Source organism: Carlito syrichta, unplaced genomic scaffold, assembly GCF_000164805.1.
Source record: "Carlito syrichta isolate Samal-C Ts95f unplaced genomic scaffold, Tarsius_syrichta-2.0.1 Scaffold305319, whole genome shotgun sequence".
In the NCBI taxonomy this organism is placed as follows: domain Eukaryota; kingdom Metazoa; phylum Chordata; class Mammalia; order Primates; family Tarsiidae; genus Carlito; species Carlito syrichta.
In genome coordinates this window covers 635,291-655,998 of record NW_007249415.1, presented here as the reverse complement: position 1 = coordinate 655,998, position 20,708 = coordinate 635,291, and the positions used below count along the sequence as shown (strand labels likewise).

Here is a 20,708-nt window from a genome sequence, read left to right as displayed (position 1 = left end):
TCTGTGTTACAGTGTGTATCATTGTGTTTTGTGTTTGTTGCCTAGTAGTTCTGCATTGTATGGATACATCACCATCTGTTTGTCCACTTCCGGGCTGATGGCCATTCGGATGGCTCCCGTTACTTTTTGTTGTTTTTTTTTTTTACTATTTTGACTATTACAAAGAAAGTCCTACAAATATTCATGTAAAATCTGTGTAGACATATATTTTCATTTCTCTTGGGTAAACACCTAGGAGTAGAAGGGCTGGGGCATATGGCAGGCCTATCTTTAACTTTTTAAGAAATTATCAAACTGTTTTAAAAGTGATTGGACTTTTTACCTATCTAGTCACAGAGGATGAGGGTTCTAGTTCCTCCATGTCACTGTCAACACTTGGTACAGCCAGTCTTTCTAATTTCAGGCATTCTAAGATGTATGCTATGGTATCTTATTTGCATTTTTCCCAATAACTAACAGTGTTGAGGGTCTTTTCCTATGCTTATTTGACATTTGTATATCTTTTTTTGGGAGAGTAACGTATCCATTCAAATACTTTGCCCATTTTAAAAACTGGTTTTTCACCTTTTTTTAGTTTTGAGAGAATTTATATATTGTGAATACAAGTCCTTTACCAGATATATGACTTGCAAACATTTTCTCCCTGTTCATGAGTTTATTTCTCATTCTTCTAACAGTATCTTTTAAAAGGAAATAATTTTTAAACTTCATAAAATCTAATTTACCAGTTTTTCCTATTATGAAGAATGCTTTTTAGTATTACATCTAATAATTTCCTAACTCAATGTCACAAAGATTTTCTCCTGTTTGCTTTTAGAATTTTTACACATTTAGGTCTATGACACATTATGAGCTAATTTTGTATATGATGCAAAATATGGATTCAAGTCTATTTGTGGAGTTTTTTTGTTTGACTTTGCTTTTTTTTTTTTATACACAAGAAGATCCACTTATTCCAGCATCATTTGTTGAAAAAATTATTCTTTCATTACTAAACTGCCTTTGTGCATTGGTTACAAATTAATTGTGGCCAGCAAAGAATAGAATTTGAAATTAAAAGAATATGTAGGCTGGCTCGGTGGCTCAGTCTGTAATCCCAGTATTTTGGGAGGCTGAGGTGAGTGGATTGCCTGAGCCCATGGGTTCGAGACACACCTGGGCAACTTGGCGAGACCTTGTCTCTACAATAAATAAATAAATAGCTTGGTGTGGAAGTGCATGCCTGCAGTTCCAGCTACTTGGAAGGCTGAGGTGGAAGGATTGCTGGAGCCCAGCAGGTCAAGATGGCGGTGGCCAGGAGTGTGCCACTGCACTCCAGCCTGGGCAAGAGAGAGAGAGACTCCAACTCAAAAAAAAAAAAAAAAAAAAAAAGAGTATATAATGTACATTAATACCCCCAAATGGAAATATTTAGGTATAAATCTAACAAAATATGTACAAGATTTATATAAGGAAAACTACAAAACTATGAAGAAATAAATGAAAGAACTAAATAAACAGAAAGAGAGTCCATGTTCATGGATAGGAAGATTCAATACTGTCAAGATGTCAGTTCTGCCCAACTTGATCTAGAGAGTCAACACAATCCCAATCAACATTCCAGCAAGTTATTTTGTAGGTATTGACAAACTGATCCAAAAGTTTATGTGGAAACATAAAAGATCCAGAATAGCAAACATAATATTGAAGGAAAATAATAAAGTTGGAAGACTAATATTATCTGACTTTACTAATTTACTGTAAAGCTAGTAATCAAGACAATGGTAATATTGGGGGGGAAACAGATCAATGAAACAGAATAAAAAGCCTAGAAACAGGCCCATAATAAATATACACAACAAACTAGGAATATAAGGAAACCACATCAACATAATAAAGGCCATTTAAAAAAGCCCAAAGCTAACATTGTACTCAATGTGAAAGACTGAAAACTGTTCTTCTAAGATCAGGAACAAGGCAAGGATGCCTGCTTTTGCCACTTATATTCAACATAGTATCAGAAATTCTAGCCAGAGTAACTAGGCATAAAAAAATAAATAAAAGGCATTCAAAATGGAAAGAAGGAAGTAAAATTATATCTGCTTGTAGATGACATAATTTTATATGTAGAAATCCCTAAAAATTCCACAAGAAAACTATTAAAATAAATGAACTTAGCAATGTTGCAGGATACAAAAGCAACACATAAAAATCAGTTGCATTTCTATACAGAAACAATAAAACAAATTTCACTTACAATAGCATCAGACAAATAAAATACTTAGTAATAAGCCTAACCAAGGAGGTAAAAGACTTGTAAAATAAAATCTATAAAATATTACTGAAATAAATGAAAGAAGGCACAAAGAAGTGGAAACACATCCTACATTCATGAGTTAGAAGATGCAATATTGTTAAGATGTCCATACAAACCAGAGCAATCTGCACATTCAGCATAATCCCTATCAAAATAACAATGTCATTTTTTGAAGAAATAGAAATTTCATGCAAAAATGTCTATGAAATCTCAGGGGAACTTGGATAGTCAAAACAATTTTGTAAAAGAAAAATACAGGTTAAGTGGGAACTCGTGAGCAAGTGGCCAAGCCCCTGGTGCAACAGCAGGTACTGCAGCTTCTCTACTTCGTCCCTAGCTCTTCCCAGGTTGCAAAGGCTGAGTACCATTATTTTTCTTAAAACGGACAAAAAGTTTTCCTGTGAAAGAGTGATGGGAAGAAACTATCGCCCCAGGCTCTCCCTCACCATTGGCAGGAGAGACTGCCAGCTCCAGGCTTTGCCTCACCACTTCAGTGCCTAGCAGGGCCATGGTAGCAGGGGCTGCGGAGGGAGTACAGAGGCAAGGTCCCACGGAAGAGGACAAGAAAGGCATCCCACGACCATCTTGAAGGCAGGGCAGGAAAGTGCCCGGTCTTGCTCACAACAGAGCAACAGACCCAATCTTGTGACTGGCAGATCAACCACTCAGGGATTGATATAACCCAGAGGGAATATCCTGAAAGCACAAACTTCAGAGGGACCTGAGGAGTGCTGAGCTCCAGGCACCCCACCCTCTACCCTGATCCAGCCGGGGAACAAAGGGTGTGGCCAGAAAAGGATGAGGAAGAACTTCAAAGACATCAGTGGCAGTCCAGGGCTGACCTAAACCCCCTCCTCCCCCGCAATCCTCTGAATGTCAGACCCATACAGCTGAGCCATGACTGAGAAGGACAAACCCAGGCGGAGCCTGGACGTCAGTCACAATAGGAGAACTCCATTCCAGGATAGGCCTGGCTGGGGCACCCCCCACTCCTGGCGAGTACATACCTGGGGAAGAGAAAATCCTGCAGCTCCCCACCGGAGGAGATCTCCCTGACCATACGAGAATGGGAGGGGAGGACCAAAGCCCCACCCACCTCCACTGCCCCTCCTCCTTCCCTGCGTGGGACAGAGTAGAAAGTGAAAGAGGTGGCTCTATAGGAGACACCTGATTAGAAGAACAATTATAGAGCCCGCCACAAGAAGGCAGGGCTTTTTTAATTTTTAAAAATTTTTTGACTGTTAGTTCATTTATCTTTAAATATTTTTCCTTTGTGCATGAATGTGTATGTACATCCCCCCACTTTTTTTCCTTTTCTTTTTCTGTTTCTTTCTTCTTTTATTTGTCATTTGCTGTTTATGTGTGTATGTGAATGACTGAGTGTTCATTTTTCAATTTTGTTGTTGGTTTTTGCTCTTTTGTTCTTCTGGGGTTTTTTATTTTAATTTTTTATAGTTTAAGGTGTGTGTCAACATATGTGTGAGGGTTCAACCTGAATTCCTTTTTTTTTTTCTTTCCCTCCAGTCTTTCTGTTTTTCTTCTCTATTCACTTTGTGCTAGGCATGTGTGGGTATGTTTGGTTTTCTTAATTTTGTTGTTGTTGTTGTTTGTTTTGTTTCACTTTGTTGTTATTCCAGTTTGTTTTGGGGTGTGTGTGTATGTCTGTGTGTGTATGTGTTCAATTGCTTTTGCACTGGTTTCTGCTTTGCATCATCATATAGAGTGGTGGTGGGGAGTGGGTCTCAGGGAACACATACCACAATAAGTGAATACTAATTTGCAAGTAGTTTCTGAATCCTGGGCCCCATCCCCTACTTTATTTGAATTTCAAAACTACAAGAGACAGCAAAGCTTCCCATCCACTGCCCTATTTCAAAATAGAACAAATCCAGAGCCCAGATCAGGGAATAATAGAGGACTGAGCAAACATCAGAAGGGAAAGCCTCTACAACCGACACTGAATAACAGAACTAAAGAGAAAAACAAAAGATCTGTCACAAATGAGAAAAAAACCAAAGGAAGACTGCAGGCAATTTCAAATATACCAAAGAGAAAAACCCAAAAATCAGACCTTGGTGCCCAAACAATGGAAGTCACTAAGGATTGGCTCCAGAATACGACAGGGATTAGGGAATGGATGGAAAGAGTGAAGAAGACTCAAGAAAGACAAGATGCAACACTGAAAGAACTTGTAACAGAGATTCTGGCAATAAAAAATTTCATCTAGGAAATAAATAACAAGATGACAAGCATGAAAAACAGAATTAATCTAGCTGAAGAAAGAATCTCAGAACTTGAAGACCAGAACATGGAATTAACCAGATCTGTAAAAAACTTAGAAAGAACAAAGCCTGGAAGAGATGTACGATTATATCAGGAGGCCAAACCTATGCCTGATTGGTATCCCAGAAGAAGAAAGGGAAATGGAGAACAACTTGGAGCAAGTATTCCAGGAGATAATCCAAGAAAAATTTCCCCATCTCACCAGAAGTATGACCAGCCAAGCACAAGAGACACAGAGAACCCCCACAAGACATCAAATGAGAAGACCAACCCCTATACACATAGTAATTTGCCTACACAAATTAGGTACAAAAGAAAAAATCCTAAAGGCAGCAAGAGAGAGAAGGGTCAGACTACCTATTAGGGAAAACCAATCAGAATAGCAGCAGACCTATCAGCAGAAACACTACAAGCAAGAAAGGACTTGAGCCCTATATTCAAAGTGCTCTAAGACAAACAGTTTCAACCAAGAATATCTATCCATCTAAGTTCAGCTTCATCAGTGATGGAAAACTAAAATCCTTCCCAGACATCCAATCCCTAAGAGGTTATGCAGCTTCCAGACCAGTTCTACAGGAGACACTTAAAAAGGTATTAAGCACAGAAGAAAGCAAAAAAAGAATGACCACACACTTCCCAAGAGAATAGCAGAACACAGAATCAACAGAGAATACAGTGCAACAAGAAACTTGAAAACACACACATACATTAACTCCAAAGCCAAAAGAAAACAAGCAAACAAAGAAAAAATATTGTAAGAACCTCATGACAGTGATAAACAATCACATTTCAATAATCAGTCTGAATGTGAATGAACTAAATGCACCACCGAAAAGACACAGAATGGCAAACTGGATAAGAAACCATGGCCTAATTATTTGCTGCATCCAGGAGACTCATCTCACCACAAGGGACACACATAGACTCAAAGTTAAAGGATGGAAAACGAGTTTCCAGGCAAATGGATCACAAAGGAGGCAGGAATTGCGATTTAATATCAGACAAAATAAGCTTTAAGCCATCAAAAATTTAAAAAGATGCAAAAGGACACTACATAATGATAAAATGTTCAATCCATCAACAAGAAATATCCATCCTAAATGCACCCAACACAAGAGCACCAGCATTTATAAAGCAACTACTAAGTAAAGTAAAAAACAATATTGACTCTAACACTATTATAGCAGAAGACTTGAATACCCCACTAACAGCCCTAGATAGATCATCAAGGCAAAAAAATCAACAAGGAGATCCAGAACTTAAACTTGACACTTGACCAAATGGACTAAATAGATACCTACAGATTATTCCACCCAACAACCACAGAATATACATTCTACTAATCACTACATGGAACGTATTCCAAGATTTATCACATCCTTGGTCATAAATCAAGCATAAACAAATTCAATAAGGTTGAAATCTTGCCATGTACATTCTCAGATCACAGTGGAATAAAGATAAATATCAACATCAACAAAATTTCCCCAAAGCCCAAAAAGACAAGGACACGAAACAGTATGATGCTGAACAACTACTGGGTTAACACTGAAATCAAAGCAGAAATTAAAATATTCCTGGAAACAAGTAAAAATGAAGAAACATCTTACCAAAACCTCTGGGATGCCATGAAATCAGTCCTAAGAGGGAAATTTATATCTCTATGAGCACATATCAAGAAAACGGAAAGATCACAAGTTGAGAGTCTAACAAATCACCTAAGGGAGCTGGAAAAAAAAGAACACCAAAACCCCAACTTTAGCAGAAGAATCTAAATCACCAAAATAAGAGCCCAAATACAGAACACAGAAGACAAAAATATCATAGAAAACATTAACAAAACAAAAAGCTGGTTCTTTGAAAAAATTAACAAGATTGATGGATCCCTAGCCAGAATGACCAAGAAAAAGAGAGAAAAAGTCTAAATAAACACAATCAGAGATACAAAAAAATCAAATCACAACTGACCCTGAAGAAATACAATAGATTATCAGAGACTACTATGTACACCTATATGGAAACAAACTTGATAACCTAAATGAAATAGAGGACTTTCTGACATCACACAACCTTCCCAGGTTGAAAAAAGAAGACATTGAGACACTAAATAGACCAATAACAACCCAGGAAATTGACTCTGTCATACGAAAACTACCTACAAAAACAACAACAACAACAAAAAACCCTGAACCGATGGCTTTCCAGCAGAATTCTACAAAACGTACAAAGAGGAGCTAATACCAATTCTATTGAGAGTATTCCAGGCAATTGAGAAAGAAGGAATTCTCCCTGAGTCATTTTATGAAGCTAACATCACACTGATACCCAAACCAGGTAAAGATCCAACAACAACAAAAAAGAACTACAGGCCAATATCCCTAATGAACATAGATGCAAAAATTCTCAACAAGATTCTAGTAAATTGGATACAACAACACATCTCAAAAATCATCTACTGTGACCACGTAGGCTTTATCCCCAGGATGCAGGCCTGGTTCAACATTCGAAAGACCATAAATGTAACTAACTACATTAACAGATGTAAAAACAAGAACCACATGATTATATCATTAGATGCAGAAAAAGCTTTTGATAAAATCCAGCATCCCTTCTTGATAAAAACCCTCAAACACCTAGGTAGATAAGGAACATACCTCAAAAATAGTTAGTACCATTTATGATAAACCTACAACTAATATATTGCTAAATGGACAGAAACTAGAAATATTTCTCCTGAAAATTCGAACAAGTCAAGGCTGCCCACTCTCATCCCTCTTGTTCAACATTGTGTTGGAAGTCCTAGCTTGGGCAATTAGACAAGAGAAGGAAATCAGGGTTATCCAAATAGGAAAAGAGAAAGTCAAGTTATCCCTCTTTGCTTATGATATGTTCCCATACCTTGAATATCCAAGAGAATCTGTCAAAAACCTGCTTGCACTTACACAGGACTTTGGCAAAGTCTCAGGGTACAAAATAAATGTGCAAAAGACAGTTGCATTCCTATACACCAACAACAAGTAGGTAGAGTCCCAAATTAAAAGCATAATCCCATTCACAATAACCACAAAAAAATTGAAGTACCTCAGTATCTTCCTAACCAGAGAAGTGAAAGACTTTTACAATGAGAACTACAAAACATTACTCAAAGAAATCCAAGAAGACACAAACAAATGGAAAAATATTCCATGCTCATGGATAGGAAGAATTAGCATTGTTAAAATGTCCATCCTACCAAAGGGAATCTACAGATTCAATGCAATACCCATTAAGTTACCAATTTCATTCTTCTCAGACCTGGAAAAGACAGTACAGAAATTCATATGGAAACATAAATGACCACGAATAGCCAAAACAATCCATAGCAAAAGAAACAAAGCAGGAGGTATCACACTTCCAGACTTCAAACTTTTCTATAAGGCTACAGTAATCAAAACAGCCTGGTATTGGTACAAGAACAGGCACATAGACCAATGGAACAGGATAGAGATTCTGGAAGCAAAGCCTCAATTTCTCAACCAATTCATCTTTGACAAAATCTCCAACAACAACCACTGGGGAGAGGAGAACCTATTTCGTAAATGGTGCTGGGAAAACTGGCTGATCACATGCAAAAGATTGAAACAGGATCCCTACCTATCACCATACACAAAAATTAATTCTAAATGGATCAAAGACCTAAATGTAAAACCTCAACTATAAGAATCTTGGAAAATGCCGGAGACACTCTTATGGAAATTGGAACTGACAACCAATTCCTATTCAGAACCCTAAATGCCCATGCCTTAAGAAATAAGATAGATAAGTGGGATTTCATCAAAATAATGAGTTTCTGCAAAGCAAAAGAAACCATCAAGAGAGCAGGGAGACAGCCCACAGAATGGGAAAAAATATTTGCCAACTGTATATCTGACAAAGGCCTAATATCTAGGATCAACAAAGAACTCAAATGTGCTGAAAGGAAAAAAACAAACAGCCCCATTAAAAAGTGGGCAAAAGACATGAAAAGATACTTCTCAAAAGAAGATATGCAGGCAGCCAACAGACAAAAAGTGCTCAGCCTTACTCATCATCAGAGAAATACAAACCAAAACCACACTGAGATACCACCTAACCCCATAAAGAATGACCACCATTAATAAAACAAACAACAACAGATGCTGGCGAGGATGCAGAGAAAAAGGAATGCTTCTACACTGCTGGTGGGAATGCAAACTAGTGCAACCTCTTTGGAAGACAGTGTGGCTACTTCTGAAAGAACTTGAAATTGACCTTTCATATGACCCAGCAATTCCCCTATTGGGAATATACCCAGAGGAACTCAAATCATTATACAAAAAACATAGCTGCACATGTATGTTTGTTGCAGCTCTATTCACAATAGCAAAAACATGGAACCAACCATGTTGCCCATTGAGGCTGGATTGAATTTTAAAAAATGTGGTACATATACACAATGGAATATTATGCAGCCATAAAGAAGGAAAAACATATGGACTTTGCAGCAACTTGGGTGGATTTAGAGTTGATCATACTCAGTAACCTATCACAGAAACAAAGAACAGAGTACCATATGTTCTCACTCATAAGCGAACCTTGAACAATTATAATCCTATAAAGAAGGGATTGGCAATAGTGGAAAACTGCTAGGGGAGGGAGGGGCACACCTCATCAACAAGGTTACTTGTATAATCAAAGTTTATACACCTAACCCTGAATTGTCCCCCACATCTTTATAATAAAAAAAAGAAAAATACAGTTGGAGGATTTATACTTCCTGATTTTAAAACATATTATAAAGCTATAGTAAGCAAATGAGTATGGCATTGGCATAAAGATAGACACAGATGGCAATGGAATAGAATAGCCTAGAAATAAACCCTTGTATATATAATTTTTTAAAATTAATTAATCAGTATTTTTTATTATGGTTTTGTGGGGTACAGTTAAGGGTTAGGTGTACAATTACGTTTCATTCAGGCACCCTGTTGATAAGAGGTGTTTTCCCATCCCCCGACAGATATTTGCTACTGTTAATCCCATCTCCCTCCCCCCATAGTTTCCCAGTACCGTCAGTCATTTTCTTATAGTATTACATTGGATGTTCAAGGTCCATTACATGAGTGAGAACATGCGATATTCGGATCTTTGTTTCTGTGAGAGGTCACTCAGTATTATAGACTCTAGTTCCATCCAGGTTGCTGCGAAATTCATGATTTTGTTCTTTTTTATGGCTGCGTAGTATTCCATCATGTATATGTACCACATTTTTTAAATCCAGTCCTCTTTTGATGGGCAGCATGGTTGTTTCCAGGTTCTTGCTATTGTGAACAATGCTGCGATAAACATACGTGTGCAGGTATCTTTTTTATAGAGTGATTTGTGTTCTTCAGGGTATATTCCCAGTAGGGGGATTGCAGGGTCATATGGAAGGTCAATTTTTAGAGCTTTTAGGAATCGCCACACTGCTTTCCACAGAGGTTGCACTAGTTTACACTCCCACCAACAGTGTAGAAGTGTTCCCTTTTCACCACACCCTCTCCAGCAGCTGTTATTTTTTGAGTTGTTGATAATTGCCATTCTGACTGGAGTTAGGTGGAATCTCAGTGTGGTTTTGATTTGCATCTCCCTGATGATTAGTGAGGTTGAGCATTTCTTCATGTGTTTGTTGGCTGCTCGGATGTCTTCTTTTGTGAAGTGTCTGTTCATATCTTTTGCCCATTTTATAATGGGGTTGCTTGTTTTCTTCTTTTCAGTACATTTCAGTACCTTGTAGATCCAGGATGTTAAGCCTTTGTCAGACCTAGAGTTGGCAAATACTTTTTCCCAGTCTGTAGGCTGTCTCCCTGCTCTCTTGATGGTTTCTTTGGCTTTGCAGAAGCTTGTCAGTTTAATAAGGTCCCATTTGTCTATCTTCTCTCTTAAGTCCTGTGGGTTTTGGGTTTTGTACAGGAATTGGATGCCAGTTCCGATTTCCATGAGAGTATTTCCTTTCTTTTCTAAGGTTCTTATGGTTTGAGGTTTTATATTTAGGTCTCTGATCCATTTGGAGTTAACCTTTGTGCATGGGGATAGATAGGGGCCCTGTTTCAATCTTCTGCATGTGGTCAGCCAATTTTCCCAGCACCATTTACTGAATAGGTTCTCCTCTCCCCATTGGTAGGTGGTGGGGGCTTTGTCGAAGATGAGTTGGTTGAGAAATTGAGGTTTTGCTTCTGGAATCTCAATTCTGTTCCATTGATCTATATGCCTGTTCCTGTACCAATACCAAGCTGTTTTGATGACTGTAGCTTTATAGTAAAGTTTGAAGTCTGGTATTGTGATACCACCTGCTTTGTTTCTTTTGCTGAGGATTGTTCTGGCTATTCTTGGACGTTTGTGTTTCTATATGAATTCCTGTGTTGTTTTTTCTAGGTCTGAGAAGAATGTTGTTGGTAATTTAATGGGTATTGCATTGAATTTGTAGATTGCCTTAGGTAAGATGGACATCTTCACAATGTTGATTCTTCCGATCCACGAGCATGGGATATTTTTCCACTTGTTCGTGTCAGCTTTGATTTCTTTGAGCAGTGTTTTGTAATTTTCATTGTAAAGGTCTATGTATATATGATTAAATGTACTTCAACAGGGTGACAAGACCATTTAAGAGGGAAAGGACTTTGAGAAGACACTGAATGTTCTCAGAGGATTAAGGATTACAATATAAACCTTAGAATTAGGAAGGAACTCTGCAAATTAAGAAGAAAAAGTCATAACATCAAAAATATAAATGGACTATTCAAACAGGCTATTCAAAGAAGGATATAAACAGGCTATTCAAAGAAGGTGAAAGATGAACAGTTAACAAAGAATTGAAGAGATGCTTAGCATTCCTAGTGATAAGAAAAATGCAAATTAAAACCATGAGATACCAGTTTATAAAGTGTGGCGGAAACTGACTTAATGCACTGTTGATGTGTCCACTAGTGACTACTGTGGTGTGCAATCTGGTATTACTCTGGGTGTGATAACTCAGAGAGAGAGACAGAGAGAGAGAGAGAGGAAGAAATAGAGAAAAAGAGAGAAAGAAGGAAGGAAAGAAGAAAAAGAAAGAGGTAGGAAGGGGGGGCATTATAAAAAATGAGATTTCTAGCATAATATCATTTCTATAAATTAATAAAATATATATAAATGCCCTCAAAATAACTCTATTGTGTATTTTTTAAAAACACACATAAACACATGTAGAGGTAGACTAGAAGTACACATAGTAAGTAAGCACATCCTAGTGGGCATCTGTGATGGGAGAATGGCCCAAAGTTCATGATTGATCCAGCTCTCTGTACTTGAGGCTTCCTGACAAGACCCACTGAAGAAAATCAACAGAGAGGGCTTATAAACAATTGAAAAGATGTGCACGTGAACTCATGTAAGTTAGTTTTGACTCCTAGAAGAGTAGTCAAGACCCTTTCACCATGGACACCATAGCAGGGTGCTGAAGAGAGAGGTTTTTTTGGTGTTTTTTTTTTTAGTCAAAGTCTCACTCTGTCACCCAGGCTGGAGTTCACTGGCACAGTCACAGCTCACCACAACCTTGACCTTCTGAATTTAGGAGATCCTTCTGCTTCAGTCTCCTATTAGCCAGGACTACAGGCATGTACCACCATGCCTGGCTAATTTTTAATTTATTGTAGAGATGAGATCTCACCACATTGCCCAGGCTGGTCTCGAATTCCTGGGTTCCGGCAATCCTCTTGCCTTGGCCTCCCTAAGTGCTGAGATTACGGGTGTGAGCTACTGTGCCTGACCTTTTTTTTTTTTGAAGAGAGATTTTTAATTTTCCTATTGAATGATTTTCACCATTTATATATGTTATTTAAAAAACACAAACATTAGTTTAAAAATAAAATCCAGGCTGGGCTCAGTGGCTCAGTCTGCAATCCCAGCACTTTGGGAGGCCGAGGTGAGTGGATTTGCCTGAGCCCACAGGTTTGAGACCTGCCCAGACAACTTGGCGAGACCTCATCTCTACAATAAATCAAAAATTAGCTGGGTGTGGTAGCACGTGCCTGTAGTTTCCACTACTTGGAAGGCTGAGGCGGAAGGATCACCGGAGCCCAGCAGGTTGAAGCTGCTGTGGCTGAAAGTGTGCCACCGCCCTCCAGTCTGGGCGACAGAGTGGTACTCTGACTCAAAATAAGTAAATACATACATACATACATACATACATACATACATACATACATACATACATAAAAATAAAATCCAGGAAGAATTACTGAAACCGATACCAGCATCTGAAGATATGAGTTTTTTAAAATCAGTTCTGGCTTCTGAGAGATTAACATTTCCCAAGCATGTGCTAAGTAGAAAAGTGTATTTGTAGAGCCCATAATCTAAGCCCAATACACACCCAGACCCAAAACATGAGGCTGCTCTCTGTAATCAAAACACAATGTCTGTGATGGGTTTCACGTTATTTTTAAAATGTAACTATCAATCACTCAAAATGTTAACTGAACGGTGAACGTGACCATTAAAGTTGCATCTACTACTGATGAGGGGAACAAATAGTTTAAAAATGGCCTGTAGCATGTTAAACACATTGCTTCAACCTAGAACCCTATATATAAAAGTATATGATAAAAGCTGAGATGCCCCACTATTACCCCTCACTGTGGCCCCTAAAGCACCTGTTTAGAACCTTAGTCCTTCAAAGAATACTTCCCCCCTGGGTGGGGAATGGGGACAAAGTTCAAGTGGTTGTGAAAAAAAGAAGTTGAGCAACAGCACGAACGAATCCCACATGCAGGGTGGTGGTCACAGTGTACCCATTCTTACCGTGCAATCTTGTCACTGCAAGACATGGTGAGCAGTCTCTCCCCCTGCAGCACCCCATCCCACGTCTGGATGCTTGCATTAGACCGCACTGGAATCGTCCCCTCACCAGACTCAATTTTGGTCCGTAGCTGTCCTCTTGCTTTACGATTGGGATGTCTATCTGCTGATTCTAAGAGACAAAAAGAGGGTTAACACCTCACAAGTAGTAACCCATCTATATAACTTATTGAAAAACACATCTAACAATACTCTAAAAATGTCATATAGTTTATGCATATATATACATAAGTTTACACTGTATATACAAAATATACATACAAGATAAGTATATATACATAATTGAACAGGAAGGATATAATAATACAGACCAAGTTCACAAAAGTGGTCTCCTTAGGGATTGGAGAGAAAGGGGCTTCCATTTTAATTGAAAAGAGCTCATTCTCAGCACTTTGGGAGGCTGAGGTGAGTGGATTGCCAGCATGGGCAACTTGCTGAGACCTCGTCTCTATAATAAATTTAAAAAATAAGCCAGGCATGGTAGTGCGTGCCTGTAGTTCTGGCTACTTGGGAGGCTGAGGCAGAAGGATTACTGGAGTCCAGCAGGTTGATGCTGGGGTGGCCATGAATGTGCCACTGCACTCCAGCCTGGGCGACAGAGTGAGACTCCAACTAAAAACAAACAGACAAACAAACAAAAAAACCAAAGCAAATAGAATAAAATGCTAACATTTGCCAATTCTAGGTGATGAATCCCTCGGCATTTGGCATGTTTTCTCCCTTGTATTTATAAAATTTCAAAAATAAATCTAGATGGATACAGGGATAAATCCATGCTAAAATATTCATAGTGATTATTTCTGGGTTATATGAATATGGGTGACTTTAATATTCTTTCTTATATTTTAAAAATACTTAGCAATTTTCCACAATGAGTATGCCTGTTGATTTTATAACCAAGCAAAATAATGTAATCAAATATCCTATACGGAATAGATAATGCTCAAGCTTGGGAGACAGGATGTAGACACAAATTACTAAAAAACAAAAGCACTAACCTCATATGCAAAGGACAGAGCAAAATGTGATTGCAATAATGGTCTTGCTTTTCATTGGTGTCTACCTGCTTCTGAAATTTCAGTCAAACACTTTAATTATACATTCAGTAAATTATAATTAATCAGAAATATGGAGAATTGTATACATCTCAGATTTAGCGATAGTTATTATCCAAATCTAAATACAGATACAATTTTGATCTACTACCCACGCTCCATTATAATTTCTTGGTTAATTAGAATCAATATTTTTTATTTATTAAAATTTTCTAATTAAATTATTAATGGGGAAGAAAAAATTCAATGCTTTATAGAGACTCTTGTCAGATTCACATTCAAGGCTAAAATTTTTAAAAAAGAGTAAAGGCTCTCAATGTCGGCTTATTTGTCCTTTTATCTGTAACTACATAGTGATGGGTTTCTTGAGAAGCTGTCAACTGATGAGGTCTAGTCTCATACCTTCCAGTATTGGCTCATGTGGCGAGAAGATTCTGGCATCTCCACAGGGAGAAGTACTGATGTACAGGTGGAACTGGACGTTCTCTTTCAACTTAAAGCCCCCTCGCTCTGATTTCTGAAAGATGGATCTTTTTTGATCATCTTTGTTACTGAAAAGAAAAAAATTGCAAAAGTAACATTTAAAGCTGTATACAGTAAAAATTCAGTCTATCATAGGTTAAAATGATTTTCAGAGGCCAATATTTTCAACAGCAGAAAGATAAGTCTAAAGTAGCATATTCATTTTACAATTTTATGGTAATCAATACACTTCTTGTCCACTCAGTAATGGGCATATCACTGAAACAAGAGTAGCCTTTCCTTCTCCTCAAACACGACTTCAGAACAGAAAGACTACAGTTAAAAGATGACTTGGTAAGGAAACACCATTCCAACATAGGAGTAGCTCTTTCTAGGTGCTGTGGCCAGAATAAAAATGACCATCTTTACCAGGCAGTTTAGGAAGCTCTATTTACATCATACTGCACAAAACAAAATCACAGTCTTAAACACAGACTTAAAACTTATGACCATGTTATGCACATGTAGGTACATATATATGTGTGTGTGCATGTATTTTATAATTTAGTCAACTCTATTTCATAGCTTGAGCATCATGGGAGAATGGGGTCTAGATTTATTGTTACTGATAAAGTTATTATTTTGAGAAATTTTCAGTTATTACAGAAACAATGAAAGTTTTGCAATGCTTTCTAATAGGAGAAGAACAGTTTGTGTTTTGTATTTTTTAAGCAGGACTTATTGAGAGAACAGAAAAGCTTCCACAATGGGAGGGGACCCGAGGGGGTTGCCCAACAGTTTTTAAAAACAGCTTCTTTTACTTATTTTCTTGATAAACTTACTTTAAGTAAAGCTCAAGTTGTGTATAAAGAAATCTAAGCAAGGATCTTCGAGATATTATTTCTGCATGGCAGTCATTTAATGCAAGGCCACGATCACTCATGTATTCACCATTAATACATTTGGTTCCTGTAGAAACACTTATCACCTTGGCATCTTTAACATCTGTGCCTGAAAAAAAAAAGAAAAATTATTTTCCATAATTAACAGTAACGCTTGCCCAACTGTGCTTCTGGGGTCTGACATGTAGCCTCCGTGACTCAATCTCTGTACATTTTCTTACCACCTAATTTCTAATTGGGCAAACGTATGCACTGCATATAAGTTCTTACTTAGGACTGGCTTTGTGACATTTCTGGGAAGCTAACTTTCTTCCTATTTAGTATACAGATTCTAAACTCAAGGCAGTCATTTTCTCCAGAACACAGTAGTCTTTTCCCGAACATTCACCACTAGAATATAGGCAGGAAACACCATGTAAAGGCAGACTAACTGGTCTGGTAATTATTCTTGACAATAAATATCAAAGCACTAGAGAGGATAGGAGGGATGGCTTAAAGGCATCCAGAGGACTAAGAAGGAAAACTGAACTCAGTGTTTCATTAGTCATCTACTGCCATTTTATCTGTATTGGTGGTGAAATCATAAGCAGTGGTGAACTTTCAGAGGAGTCACCTTGTATCAACTCTGTAATGGACACTGACCAGAGACACAATGCAAAGACTCTTCCACCTGATGGTAGACTTGCACTCATTCAGCTAAATGAATGACTTACATACCAGGTGGCAGGTATGTTGGGTAAATCATCCTCACTGCATTCCCCCACATTCTCTGAGGCTCAGGTTACTGTCTCCACTTTACAAATATGGAAACTAAGGCATGGGGTTGGGGGGCGCTTGGGGAGGGAGCTCATGACCTGCCCAAGGCCATGCAGTTAATAAGAGTCTCTGAACTCGCTGCCTGAGGTCAGAACCTGTGCAAGTACACATGGTACGGGCCTCAGGTGTACATTTTAGCTTTGAGCAAATGGTCTCAAGTGAAATACACTCCAAGATGTAAAATACTCCCACGTAACCTTCTTCTAGGATGTTTTTAAAAGCTGAATGAAAGAACATGAGTAAGATTCTTTGTGTTGCTAGAGGATGCATAGAATCTTACTCAGGAAATTACATAATGGATCTCTCTAAAGTGGTTGACATGCTCACCTTTTGGGAACGTAAAAGATAACAGTAAAGAGAGAGCAGAAGAGGGAGGAAAATACAGCTGTCAAACATTAGAATAAAAACTGAAAGCCAGGCCGGGTGCAATGGCTCAGCCTGTAATCCCAGAAATTTGGGAGGCCCAAACGAGAGGATTGCCTGAGCCCGGGGGCTCAAGACCAGCCTGGGCAACTTGGTGAGACTTCATCTCTACAATAAGTCACAAAAACTAAACGGACATGGTGGCATCTGTAGTTCCAGCTACTTGGAATGCTGAGGCGGAAGAATCGCCTGAGCTCAGCAGGTCAAGGCGGTAGTGGCCGTGAGTGTGCCACTGTACTCTAACATGGGTGACAAGAGTGAGACTCCAACTCAAAAAAAAACTGCAGCCCTCAACTGCTGCTGAAGGCACTTCCTCCTCCCCAGTACACTCTTAAGTGTGCCAAAGTAAACATATGACCAAAAAAAAAACCCATCTGTCATTGTCACTGCACTCATGTTTATCAGGGCAGCAAGTGGGGGGAGGGGGGAGGTCAATGCAGAGGGATTAGAGAATCAAGCCCCTTCCGTATTCAGAGAGGTGAGCCCCTCAGGTGGAAGGGACAAGCTGGTCACCCTCACAGAGAACTAGAAATTCTTCATGGCTGGCAGGTGCATAGACAACCGTTCCCAGTTCCCTCCCTCTTTGGCCTCTAAGACTTGCTTCCTACACCCAGCATTCCAGGTTGGGATGAGCAGATGCCAGGTGTAGAGAGGGCCCAAAGGATGGCAGTCCTCTCCCTGAGTCCTGTCCTACCCCAGGAGCCTGGTACTGACCGTGGATGCGGCTCCCTTTTTCAAGGCATGATCTGCTGCTGCATGCTGTTACTCCCATGGTATGGAGATAATGTGGGGGTCCCTTTCACTACTAAGAACCACTAGATGCATTTAACAGGGTTGCTTCTGCCATCCTAAATTGTGCTTTTCGAGGGATTCTCTACTCATGCTAGGGTTTTCTACCTCCTCCATAAAAGTCACATGGAAACATATCTGGCAGCATTAATATTAGTTGATACATCAGACAGGTCCTGGTTTCAAATACAGGAAGAATCAGTAAGCCTCTTGCTGTTTTCCAGAGAAGATTGAGGCCATTCTCATGATAAAGATGATAGGAATCAAATGTTAAAGTAATCACTTTCTCCAGCTGAAACAAACTTAGGTGAAAAAGATGAACATTTAGGGGGAAAAAAGGTTTGTAAGTGGAGTCCCTACACTTGATATGGTAGACATTTTGAAGGAAAAAAAAGAAGAAACCATCTCCTGTTGGTGTGTCACAGTGTCTTTCTAGACTGAGAGCATTTCACATTTGCCAAACATGAAGACAGGCAGGTGACACACGAAACCAACATGCTTACCTGTCGTCATGACAACTCCTGCCAGCACTTTCCTGCGAGCGTGCGGGGAGGAGAAGTTGTCGGTCAGGTCCCCGAACTTACCCAGGACCAGGCGCGAGACAGCATCCGCCAACACCTGGATGGGGAGCACAGAGGTGGGTCAGGGCCAGCGTGCACCCACAGGATTGGGCTCTCTGGACGTCAACACGCACCCTGCCTTACAGAGCTTCTCACCAGGTAGCGCTGGCAAATGTGTGTGTGTAGATGTGTGTGTGTGTGTGTGTACACGTGTGTACCCATCAAAACATTCAAACACGCTTCAGGATCCTGCGAGGCTCTGGCTGTGTGTTCCACGGCATGACTGTGTAGGAGCCAGTGTTCACAGAGTGCGAGGTCCACACATGGCCAGTTCCTCTGATCATCACAACAACCAGTCCTGCCCTCAGGAGGAAAATGAGGCACACAGAGGCGAGAGTGCGGCTCAGGGCCGCCTGCCCACACCCACACCCACACCCACACCCACCAGGTGTGTTCCAGCCTGCCTCCATCGTCAGTGGCCCTGATACTTCCGCAGTGCCACGACTTTCAGAGGAAGCAAACAGGCTCCTCTTCTGCCCTCTTTCACCAGCACTTGTTGTGTGGCTCAGCTCCAGGGTCCATGAGGCAGGGAAAACACACTTGGGCTGTGACAGGGAACTGCAGGCCTGAGAAAGGGACCATCTGAAAGCATAGCCAAAGGAAAGAACAACCCTCTCAACTGCTCAGAGAAATTAGACATTTCAACCTCTGTACTCAAATGAACCTGAGCTCAGTTGCTCAGAAGTGAATCCTGATCATCATTCACTGATGGCTAACACTGTGCGGGGAAGGTGGTTAAAGTAGCAATTGGTATACTATCAGATCAAATGGCCATGTGCCGGAGGGAATGCTTCTCAGAAGCAAACAGACTTGTCAGATTTTGGACATGGCCTTAGGTTTATGGCTTACAATTTTCTTTGGCTATAATGAGCCCACAGTGTTCTGAAAAGCACTATCTGCTGGAAGCTGGGTGTTAAGATTTTGACCCATGTCCTACCAATCTCACTCTTGTCTGGACAAGCAAATGGCCACTAGGCAGACCCAGTGACCACAGGTCAGTCCTTAGTAAAATACTTCAAAAATGAACAGAATAGCCACTCATCCTAAATGATGACTGATTTGGAGAAAATATAGTTGTCAGGATGTTTCCCCCCAATGAGCCCCTGAAGAGGGTGTTTAAGACAAGACATGTGTAGCATGGACAGAAGGCATCTGACAGCAAGAGCCCCCACCCAGGAGCAAGGAATCCACAACATAGGTGAGACTGACACGAGGAGTGAAATGCAGACAGAAACATAGGACGAGTGACAACACAGTGGCCCGGGCGCCAGAGATAAGGGGCAGTGCAGTCAAACTTATATAAACTAAAAGGTAACAAGAAAGTTAAGGATAAACTAGAGGAAATGCAAATTTCTATTTCTCCAGGCACAGTTGCTCATGTCTGTAATCCCAGCACTACAGTAGGGTGAAATAAGAGGACTGACTGCTTGAGCCCAGGAGTGCAAGACCAGCCTGGGCGACATAAAGAGACCTCCATCTCCACAAAAATTTAAATAATTAGCTGAGCATGGTGGTACATGGCAGTAGTCTTAGTTACTCGGAAGGCTGAGATGGCAGGATTACTTCTGCCCAGAAGGAGGTTGAAGCTACAATGTGGTATGATCACATCACTGTACTCCAGCCTGGGCCACATAGCAAGACCTTGTCTCAAAAAAAAAAAAAAAGATTGCTTCATATAAGGTTAGGCACATCTCCAAATTTTCAGAGACTGGTTGATGAAGTTTAACTACAGAGATACTTGGATATAGAATACTCAGCTTCACTCTTAGAGACCTTGAGACCACAGCCCTGGCACTAGTGCTGACACTTATTAGGTGCAGGCCTCTGAGGCACTGGGCAGTTCTCACGTGCCCTGGAAAGGGTTTCTAGTCTCATGCTGTATGCTCATGAAAGACTGCCCTCTCAATTCTGGGAGTGAAGGTAATAAGAACAAAAATAACATGCTCTTGAAAGTCACACGCGTATCACACACAGTCCCAGGCAGCACCGCTGACCCACAGCAACCCACGGGAGCACAGAGAGCCCAGAGAGCCCTTTCTCAGAGATAGGCTCTAGTGACGAAGGTACCATTGTGCCATCTGAATCAATTGCTGTGATAAGAGTGTGCTGCCAGCCGGGCTCGGTGGCTCAGCCTGTAATCCCACGCCTTTGGGAGGCTGAGGTGAGTGGATTGCCTGAACCCGCGGGT

At 40.0% G+C, this 20,708-nt stretch overlaps 1 protein-coding gene across 1 annotated transcript in view; it reads right to left on the bottom strand.

The window, feature by feature from the left end:
* Window positions 1-20,708, bottom strand: part of ADARB1 (adenosine deaminase, RNA specific B1) — a 71,456-nt gene that overhangs the window by 30,145 nt on the left and 20,603 nt on the right. Inside the window, exons 4-7 of the mRNA XM_008061568.1 lie at window positions 18,404-18,518; window positions 15,813-15,981; window positions 14,911-15,059; window positions 13,397-13,565 (exon numbers count right to left, since the gene is read on the bottom strand). Of these exons, the coding sequence (XP_008059759.1) occupies window positions 13,397-13,565; window positions 14,911-15,059; window positions 15,813-15,981; window positions 18,404-18,518 (602 nt within the window). The remainder of the gene's footprint in view (window positions 1-13,396; window positions 13,566-14,910; window positions 15,060-15,812; window positions 15,982-18,403; window positions 18,519-20,708) is intronic.